Raw genomic sequence first — 11,258 nt, 5'->3', positions numbered from 1 at the left:
AAAAAATACAATCAAATTCCTATTATTTGTTTAATAGTTCTTGAATATTATTTCTGAAAATACATTATTTTATTTTAATAGAAAATCTGTTATTTAGAAAAATCGATATTACAATATTTATATTTACATTCTAAAATCTAAATTTTCGTTTACAAGAATTATATAACTATATATTTTTTTAAAATGTTAATTTTTATGGAAATAATACTTAAATTTTTTTTATGAAATAACTAATCATTTTGTTCAATTGTGAAAGCATATTTTAAAGAATTCTATATTATTTCTAATGACTTTAAAAGAAGAAAACATAATTTAGTAATATTTTTAATACAATTATTCTAAATTGGAGCATTTTCCAAGAAATTAGGCTCTTGGAAATGTACAAGCCTTCTACCTCTCTAATTTTGTAAACATTTGACTTCAAGAATTCTCAAATATTGCAAAGCTTTACCTTCGAACCTCCTACAATGGTTATCTGGTATCCGCATAGCAACATCGGTTGGAATTCTACCTTCTAAAGCTTTACTTTCCCGAAATTCTCGAAACTTCTAAAGCATTAGACAAGAATTTTCTGCAATGTTTTTCGCATAGCAATACCTATGTGTTTGAAAATGAAGGTTGTTTTGTGACTCGAACTGCTAATTCAATAGTTCAGTGCATTGGTCTATCGCCGTAGCGATTCGTGGGGAAAACACATGTGGAAAGACAGAAGCCATGTAAGTGTATATCTTTGATTTATGATATTGTTTATTCTAGTTTATTAACAATTACAATATTGCAGTTTGAGAATTACTTCTAGTGAGAGAGAGAGGGAATTATTCTATTTCAATGGTGAGGTTGCTTCTTTGGAATGGTGGCGATGTCGTTCATGTTATAGAAATAACAATGAATGTTGATTATTGGGTTTATGTTGATGTTATAAGGATCAGCATGAGCAGTCAACCATGCTCATCAATGAGTATGGGAAGATGGTAATGGTAGTTAGCAGTGCTTAACAGGGAGAATTTTACATACTCAAAGGAGGAGTATGTTAATGTTTCTGTGGTAGTTATCATGTAAAATCGACTATACTCCAAGGGGAGTATGGGAGTATTAGTGAGCTAGTCATACGCAAGAACAATAAATTATATACCTTCGAGTGCGGAAGGACTTGATATTATGAGATTATAGTCGACTATTTACGAACAGCAGTATTGTAGGTTATGTGGACTGGAGAAGTGAACGAGCGTTCTTTGCAGTGAAAGCAATGAAAGAGCGTAACTGTACTTCAAAGGGAGTGCGTGACTATACTCCAAGGAAAGTGCGAAAGGATTTGTTACCTTCTTGGCAGACTGTATGAACGTGGTTTGAGCGTGGATGACTAGTTTGGACAAATAATTGTTTGATGGCACCTTATGAACTACCGACACTGCATACTGACGACTGCTTGGCTTGGCGCACTTAGTTGTTATAAGTCTTATAGCTTCACTGTTGAATTACTAACCTGTAGGCTTCGTAGTTGTGATCATAACTGATACTTGATTGATTGAGACATACGGTGCGCAATAACAGATGAGTGAACTATTGGTAATAGTAGAGTGAGCCTAAAGATAACTGTTGACTGATTAGATGGTAAAAGCACAGTAAGCCCGGTGCGTGGCGAGCTGCTCTTAAATATTCGAGTAGCAGCTTGCGACGCTGGTAATAGTACTTGGGCTTGTTGCTAGGCCGAAATTCTTGATGACATCAGAAAACTGAGCTCCAGAATATTCGTGAAGTAGACAAAGACACTGCCTTGGAAGTTTGGACAATTTTCATCGATTTTGCTATGCGGAAATATGGTAGGGCATTTGAAATTAAGGTGTAAACAATTTAAGAATTCGCAGAATTAATGTTTACAAACACGAGCGTTCGAAAGTTTGTACTTTTCCCAAATTTGAATTCTTGAATAATGCTCCAATACTGAACACTATGCATTGTTGCCAACAAAGTAAGCTGCCACATGGATATTTAAAGCAAGCACATCACGAGACGGCGCTTATATTTACTCAGCCCGGAAACCAGTCAGTCATGCTAGTCAACCAGCTAGCTATTTGCCACACACTCTCAAGGTAAAACCACTGAGGAAGGAAGACGCGTTTACTCTCCTGTCCTGCAAGATAACGGAGTTTACACTGTCCTCTTCAAATCCTTTTCAGTGCTAGACTATAACAACAGATAATTCATCTACATGGAGCATCCAAAATAGTGAAACTAATCAGCTACACGGATCATCCGGGATGGTGAAAGTTCAACACAGAACAGGTCTAGGCTACTGTTTTTCTATGAGTAAACATAGTCTAAGGGATAAATCATTGCTAATCCTTACAAGATTAGTATGATACTATTATTAATATAACACAACTATACTCACTAATACGAGTTGTATAATAAGTTGCTGATTCTTACAAAATGAACAACATCAAGGAACATCTTGTGTAGATATACTATTCCCTACGGAATCAGTTCAAGTAACTGAATCAATGTGATTGAACATAGTATATACCCATCCATCACATAATTCCAACACAACAATAATATAATTGTGAATAAAATTAATAAACCATATTAAACGAAGAAGCACACGCTGTATTAAGGTATACCCCTTCTACTTGACTCATTTCCAAGAATACATAAGAGCGGGCGGCAAATCATAATTAGCTATCGCATTTGATAGTTCGATCCAGAAAATTACACACTTTTGAACATTTGGTCTTTTAAGCAGGATTAGTGTATCGGATCACTGCAATTTTCGAACAATAATAAATATAATAAAAAATTAATTTAAGTTAATAAGCTCAAAAATTTGAAAAAATATTGCTCTGCCCATTATTTCATATACATTTTAATCACCGAACAATGATTTAATAATTTATTTCCAAAATAAATTTGAATTTTAGCATCATTTAAATTTTGTTTTTTGGCACATTTATAACAATGAATTACTATCATATTTTTTCTTGATTTATTCTTTACAAGAGGTCTTTACAAAATAACAAATTCTAATTACTTGTAATATTCTTTTTTTTTGTTTTTTTGCTAGATTCCTGAAGTATCAATCAGCTTACTCCGTTACTGGACATACCTGTTTTTTTATTGATCCTAATTTCTGTTCAGCACATCTCTTATACACTCGTGCATGTATTAACGGTAACCGTGTATCAGATTAACTTCGTTTACCTCTTTTGGTTACACATTATGCGGTATTTTTTACATATTTGCATATATTATACCTTTCACAAATTCTATAATATACCCGATGATGTACTGATTCACCGGAAATTCGCTTTTATTTTCAAAATATTGAAGTTTACTCATCCGCTTATAACTTATAGCCATCTAATTAGCTGTGTTTTGCAACTTAAACCTAACTTTTGTAAGTATTTATGTTATTGATTTTATGTTACTGTAATTAGATACAGTATTATTTTAGAGTAGCAAGTATATATTTAATTTTCTTTATTATTTAGTAAGTTTTTATTAGAATTTATTTACTCAAGACTTTATTTATTAAATCATTGTTTTATAATTTTTTTTATATCTTTTCATACAGACTCTAACTATTTTCGAATTATTCAAATTAAGAGAATTAATCAAAATAAAATAAGTGATACGTACTATCATGAAAGAATTGCCTTAATTTAAAATCAACTAAAATCTAACAAAATAGCAGAAACATAATAGTATAATGTTAAAACTTGAAAACAAAATTTTTAAGTTTTAAAATTTTTAAATTTTAGAGTAATACATCAAATTGTAAAATTTAAATGCATGTTCAATTAATGCAAACAACTTCTGTTTCACTCATATTTATCTTGTGTTTAATGTACATAAAAAGGGACTAACAAATTCAATTATTTCAATAAAATAACTTTAATTTCAATGGACTTGAAATTACAAGTATATTTTTATTTTCTTAAACTCTAATTATTTTATCCAATAAATGAGAATTTCAAATTATACATTTTATAAATATTTTATAATGAAAAAAGTATACGAAGAAATTAGTGTAAATTAATTGTATTGAATTTAAAAGGTAATATTTATGAAAAAGTAAACAAATAAATGACGTATATATGATTTTTATAAAAATAATATTAATGCACATTTGTTTAATATTGATTCAAGTAGAAAACTCATAAGTAAATTATTTTAAGTTATTGTTAAAAGTTAAAATAATCCTAAATGATAAAATATATTATAATTTGTTTCTTTAAGACACGATTACTTTTAGTATCTGTTAGAAATCCTGTAGATTTATCTACATTGCAATAATAAATATTTGCAAGAATGTGCAAAAGTATTAATTGCGCATGCTTCAAGTTTGGTATATCAACTTTCTCGATAGTGTTCCTCTTTTACAAAGTTCAGTTATACATAGTTGGTTGATGTTTTATTACTAGCTTCAGACTTAATTTCAGAATTCCAATTTATTTTTATTGCTGTTCTTTATCAATACGTATTTACAGTGAAAGGCGATATCGAAAAAATAGGTGTAATAAGGATAACCACGTATGATGTATCTATTATCATGTAATAAATCTATCATAGCAATTCACTTTGTTACAGTAACTCGTAAGTATTTTGAGCAATCAATTTTTATTGTATGAACTCGTGCAAATATTATTTAATTATTTGAGTAGTAAATTCTATACTATATTTGCAATTATAATCGAAATTACCTAACCTTGTAAGTTTATATAAAAAGTTATTTTATCAGTAAAATAATATTTTTTAAAATCATTATTTTTTGGAATTACGTAATTTAGTTATTCATTTATTGTTTTTTATAAATTGTTGAAAATATTATTGATACTATAATTAAAATAATTTAAATAAACATACACTAATCAATTGTCACATTTTCAGGCTATTATTGTAGAAAATCATGGTATGATACTAAATTTATTGGTAATTTAGCATTAGTCTTTACAGACATTATTGAATCAAAATCTATCTCAAGGTTAAAAAACTGTGAATCTAAACTATTTTATTATCAATTTAATAACCAAAATATCGATTTCCGTTCATTCCACATTGGAACAAAGTGGAATGGTCAAGAAGCATCATCGAAAGTTGAAGAAACAGTTAAAAATATTAAAGAAGAAAAAGAAAATCAAAAATTGAAAACTATTTCTACAACTATTATTTTCAAAGATCAAGAAAAAGGACTAGAAAAAAAACCAACTCGTTGGCAAAAAATTAAAATAGAACTCTTACATTATTATCATGGTTTTAGGCTATTAGGATTGGATATGAAAGTATCAGCCAAACTTATTTGGAGAATTCTTAAAGGACATGAATTAAGTAGAAGAGAACATAGATTGGTATATATTTTGTTTTTCATAAATAATGATATTTTTTTTTATATTAAGATATTTATGTTTCTAGTTAATTAAAACTACAGGTGACATGTTTAGGCTTATCCCATTTTCTGTTTTTATAATTGTTCCTTTTATGGAATTTTTACTTCCAATAGTCATCAAAATTTTTCCTGGACTATTGCCATCAACTTTTCAAACTGCAACTGAAAAAGAGGATAAATTAAAGCAGGCTTTAAAAGTATAAAAATTATTCATTCTTTTATATTTTTATATATATTTTTATACTAAAACATAATATTTAAGGTTAAAATAGAAATGGCCAAATTTTTACAAAAGACTTTAGATGAAATGGCTGTGCAATCATCGGATCATCGTTCTGAAAAAGCCAAAGAATTTGCTGACTTTTTTTATAAAGTTAGAACAACAGGAACAGTTGCTACAAATGAAGAAATAATGAAATTTAGTAAACTATTTGAAGATGAAATTACATTAGATTCATTGTCTCGGCAACAATTAATTGCACTGTGTAGAGTTTTAGATGTTCAAACACTTGGTACAACAAATTTTTTGAGATTTTTATTAAGAATGAAATTGAGAAGCCTTGCTGCAGATGACAAAGTAAGTCATTGTATAATTTAATAATTTCAATTATTATTTATACTAATTTTAATTCTTTATACAAATTTTAGATTAAGCTTAATATTTAGTAGTAGTAAAAAATTAATATGAATGAGTAATGTACTATGAACTATTAAAAATTATATAGAATATTATTTTAGATTCATTAATCAAACTTCATATAGATTTATAGGAAAGTTTATCTTTTATAGTCTTTCATTTTTTTTGCCTTATCTTTTATTTTCAACAGTTTTTGGCATCTAATTTCATAATAACTAATTAGAATAATTGAATATAAGTAAGAAACTCATAATAATCATTTATCATAAATTCAATAATTGTTTGAATGTTACATTTACTAATTGGACACTTAATCAGAAATATAAGAAATTTTATCAAAAAATACTTAGGACTTAAGTATAGTCAACATACGTAATAACTATACAAAAACATCATGTACTATTTCTGTATGCTAATAAAACAATTTTTGTGGATTAATTTGCTCAAATCAGTATATGCAAATGATATGAAAAAATTAGGCATTTGACATGGTCAAAATATGAAGAAGCAATTTCAATACAAATGGAAGCTGTTAAAAATGTTTTCAAGTAGCTGTTTCTTCTAATGTTTGTGAAGCATAAATAGTAATTTTAAACCATCTCCGATATAATTAGTTAACTTAGCACACTGAATAAGTAAATAAGTGATTTAGGTGTGAAATTACACTTCTATTTTTTTTAGAAACAACTAGCACAGCATTAATTTTGGTGTCCAAAAAGTTGACGAATATTTGATCATAGTTAACATTTTAGATTACAACATAATGGCAATATTGTTGAAGTCACTGAATCACTTCTATTTATAAATTTACATTGGCAAAAATAATCGATATTTGTTGGTAATTTATTGGGTAGTTAGATTTAATCATTATTTAATGATTATTAAAGTTAATAGAAATGAACTGATAAACACAAAGATAAAACAAATCAATAGAGTATAACATTCTAATTGGCCTTAATAGCAGATTAGAACCAATTTTTGTAATACATTTCCCGAACTACACCATGATTGTTCATTGAATTTATCAATAAAAAATAATTGATGCTGAAAGCAACACAGATAAACAATCATATTTTGTATACATTGTATACTATATATTGTAGTTATTATATATATCTTTTTTCACTTCACTTTAAAATTAATAAAATATTTATACTTATGTATAAATATATGAAAAATAAATTTTTGTAATTTGTAGAGTACCTTATTCTAAACTATTATTTTGAATTGAATATATGAAATTCATGTATTTAATAAATTAATTATAATTTTTACAGTTGATAGAAAAGGAAGGAGTTAATACTTTAACGAGAGCAGAATTGCAGCAAGCATGCAGAGCTCGTGGTATGAGAGCATATGGAATGCCAGAACAAAGATTAAGAGATCAATTATTTCAATGGCTTGATTTAAGCTTGACTAAGAAAGTGCCTCCTTCATTATTACTTCTTTCTAGAGCATTGATGGTGCCAGAAACAATTCCTATGTCTGATAAGTTAAAAGCAACTATTTCTGCTCTTCCTGATTCGGTTGTGACATGCACTAAAGGAGCAATTGGTGAAAAAGAGGGAAAATTAGACCACAAAACTAATATCGAAATTATAAAAATAGAAGAAAAAAAGATCGAAGAAGAGAGACAAGAAGAGAAAGAAATCAAGCAAAAAGAAAAGAAAGAAAATGGTATAAAACCACAGACTATTGAAGTTGGACTATTGTTGAATGATGATAAAATTACAACGAAAGACGTTAAAGTTTTAGAACAAGCTCTAGATTCAATTGGAAAGGTAACTAATAAAATCTATTTTAAAATTAACATTTGTTTTAATACATTATATGATTAATTATTTATTCTAGGATAAAAAAAAAATGTCTGTAGAAAAGGAAGAATTAAAAGAATTAAAAGAAGAAATGGCTGAATATCAAGAAGATATACAGGAATTGAATCAATTAAAGATAGAAGCGAAAGGTTTAACAAATATAGACACTATAAAAGTATCAAAGGGTGCAAAAAGACTTTTTACTAAAGTAAATAAAATGATAAGTAAAATGGATGCTGTTCTATTGGAATTAGAACAATCTGAAAAAAGAATTAAAGAAGAAATAAATGCGCTTCCTAGTGAAAAAAAATCCGATTTGGAAGTCACTGCTGAATTAGTTAGGATTGATGAACTAATTGCAGCCATTAAACAAATTCAAAATGTTCCAGATAACCATCGGTTAACTCGAATCACTGAAATTCTTGGTAAAATTGATGATGATAGAGATGGTGCAATAAAAATTGAAGATGTACTTAAGGTAAGTATTAATACTTACTTCAAATTTTTTATAATTGTCATACTTTTATCATCATATTTTTAATTTTAATGTATTAATTACCAACCAAAATATTTAAAGTATTAATGCAGTAGCTTTTCATAAACTAAAAAGTACTTTTCATCAAAAAATCAATTATAAAGAAAATTAAAATAAATTGCTATATTTACTTTAATTTCTATTATTACAGATTTATTTTATTTATTTATCCAATTTGGTTAATTCACTGTTATAAAAATATATTTCTTTGGAGTTTAAATTGAAGGTTCAAAATGAAGGATATGTGTTAATTATAATTTTTTAATTATTTATAAATAATTAACTATATAATTTCATTGTTTTTTTATTATTTTCAAACTTTCTTAATATTATATATTAAATATTTTTATCAACAAATAAATAATTCGTTTTAAAATATTTCCTTTATATGTAGTTAAAATAGGCTAATATTTTTATTTCAATTCATAATTTATTGTTTTTCTTTCCAATCATTTCAAATGATTACTACTTTTACTACTTTCCATATTTTAAAAGATAATTTTAAAACATTAAAATATTTTTTTATCATTATTATTAATTGATAACATGGATATGATTTAAAATTTTTTTTGTATAAATTAAGTACTAAATATGCAATGTTTTTAAGAATATTGTAACATTGGACCATAATTAATATTTATTAAAACTCAAAATGTATATAAATATATAAATAACCTGTCGGTAAAATAAAGTAAATTTTTAAATATTATTTTAAATATAAATTTAAAAATCTCCTTAAACCTTAAATAAAACAATAAAATGTATTATAATATATTAATATTCTATATAAATATAAAGTATACTTAAAGCATTGAATAGATATTTTATTAATCTGAAATTTCAGTTACATCAATAAGAATGAAATATCTATATAGATGAAAATATATGACCATGATTTTATCATTGTAGAAATAAGAACTAGTGATAATTAAAATTTAGGACTATTATAAAAATAAATATATATTAAATACTTATTCTACAATTATACGATATAATAAATTTATAATTAAAATTAATAAAATGAATTTTGTAAATTAGAATTACAATGAATAATTTCGATAAAAATAGGTGTATGTATCTCGATGCTTGATAGTGATTCAAAGACAAAGACAGGAAGGATACTCAATTAAAATTTGTTGGTGCTAAAATTTTATTAAAATAAAAAGTATACGAGACTTACAGCAGATTTTCAATACATAAGAGCAGTGACGATTTATTAATACTATTATTAACTACCAAAAAAGTAGAATTTTATTAATTTAGTATAATTAATTTGAAAAATAATATTTCCAAAATATCCAATTGTAATCGAAGATATTTAAAAGTTTTGATAAATTCATTTAAAAATCATGTTATTCAGATTTGATTAATTATTAAAACGTAATAAAAAATCGAATTGTCAATATGTTCATAATTTTATAAAGACATGTGTAACTTGTCAATTTTTAATGAATTTTTATGATTTTATTTATTTATTTCGTGTCCGTAAAGAATAGTTATAATTAAAAATAAAAATAAGTGAAATTAAAAAATCAATATTGAAATATTAGTGATGTTAAATAATTTTTCATATTGAAATATATATTATTAATACTATGTATATGTACATATAGTAACACATAATTTAATTACCAAATGTTATTTATTTATTTTTATTAACAAACTTTTTAATTATCTTCTGTCTATATTATTTTTTTTTTAAGGTCTAAATTTTTATACACTATGAACCATTATTATTTGGACCTTGTTTTTTGAAGAAGATTTCTGTTTATATATATTTTTCTAATTATTATTTTATATTATCAAAACACCGAACGTTTATATATACCTCAAATTTTTAGGTCATAGAGTTAATTGGAAAAGAAGACATTAAATTAAGTAAAAATCAACTGAACGAATTGATTGAATTAATGGAAAAAGAAGAAGTACTTGAAGTAGAAGGTCAAATACAAAAGGCTTTAAAAAAAGAAAGTGAAAAATTAAAAAATGATAAACAAGAAGAGATATTTGGTAGAGATAAAAGTAGTTCAAACTCTACAGTTCCATTTACATCTATTGAAATTAGAACACAAGCAAATAACATTGATGTAAATACTAATACGAATACAAATAAAAATTTTGTTCAATCATCTACAATAGACAAAAAAAAATCCGATAATTCGACGATTTTAAAAAATTCAAAATCTATTAATAAAACGTCGATAGGATCCAATGTTCCATCAACACCAAAAAAGGCTAAAGATTCCAAACAGTTGTGATAAAAATATTTCTTTTTTTTAATTTGTAGCATGGTTTGTGCATCCATGATTCATATAAGAACAATGAAAGTATTTAACATTTGGGTTTTCTGTTTATTGAAAAGTGAATAATTAAAAAATTATATTTAATTATCTAAATTAATTAAGATAAATATTACAAAATAAATATTTTAAATTAAAGAAAAAACAATATTGCATAACTAAAATACTATGAATTTGGTTGAAATTACGTATAGTATATACCTTATAGGGGTACATGTTTTGTATTGTATTACAAAGTTGTAAATTAAGGTTGAAAAAATATTTTTTATTTTATTTTGATTAGATAATTAATTATCCATATCAGTACGTGAAAAAATGATTATTTAATAAAGAAATAAGGATGCGTTGTGCTGGACACATAGCTCATTTATTTTATAAATACACATATTTATACAAGCAAATGTGCATGCAAATCAATATTAAACCATTTTCTTTACAAGATTCAAGAAATCGCAATATTCTATACAGATAGATGGAATAATTAGACAGTTGAAATAGAACGTTGAATCCTATATATATATATGTATATAAATACGTTTCCTGGTACGGCGCGTATTGTACATGAATTCATCTAATTTTACTTTCATGT

General features: G+C 25.6%; 1 protein-coding gene across 1 annotated transcript; it reads left to right on the top strand.

The window, feature by feature from the left end:
• The first annotated feature begins 885 nt into the window (after positions 1–885).
• Letm1 (Leucine zipper and EF-hand containing transmembrane protein 1) lies at positions 886–10,748 on the top strand. The gene is made up of 7 exons (XM_011497857.1): positions 886–958; positions 4,888–5,345; positions 5,410–5,580; positions 5,646–5,960; positions 7,298–7,801; positions 7,872–8,312; positions 10,211–10,748. Exons 1-7 carry the CDS (start codon positions 886–888, stop codon positions 10,625–10,627), a joined length of 2,379 nt encoding a protein of 792 aa, XP_011496159.1. The 3' UTR covers positions 10,628–10,748.
• Positions 10,749–11,258: the final 510 nt, after the last annotated feature.

This window comes from Ceratosolen solmsi, unplaced genomic scaffold (genome assembly GCF_000503995.2).
Source record: "Ceratosolen solmsi marchali unplaced genomic scaffold, CerSol_1.0 scaffold47, whole genome shotgun sequence".
In the NCBI taxonomy this organism is placed as follows: domain Eukaryota; kingdom Metazoa; phylum Arthropoda; class Insecta; order Hymenoptera; family Agaonidae; genus Ceratosolen; species Ceratosolen solmsi.
Note: the sequence above shows the minus strand (reverse complement) of the source record. Positions and strands in the feature narration are given on the sequence as shown.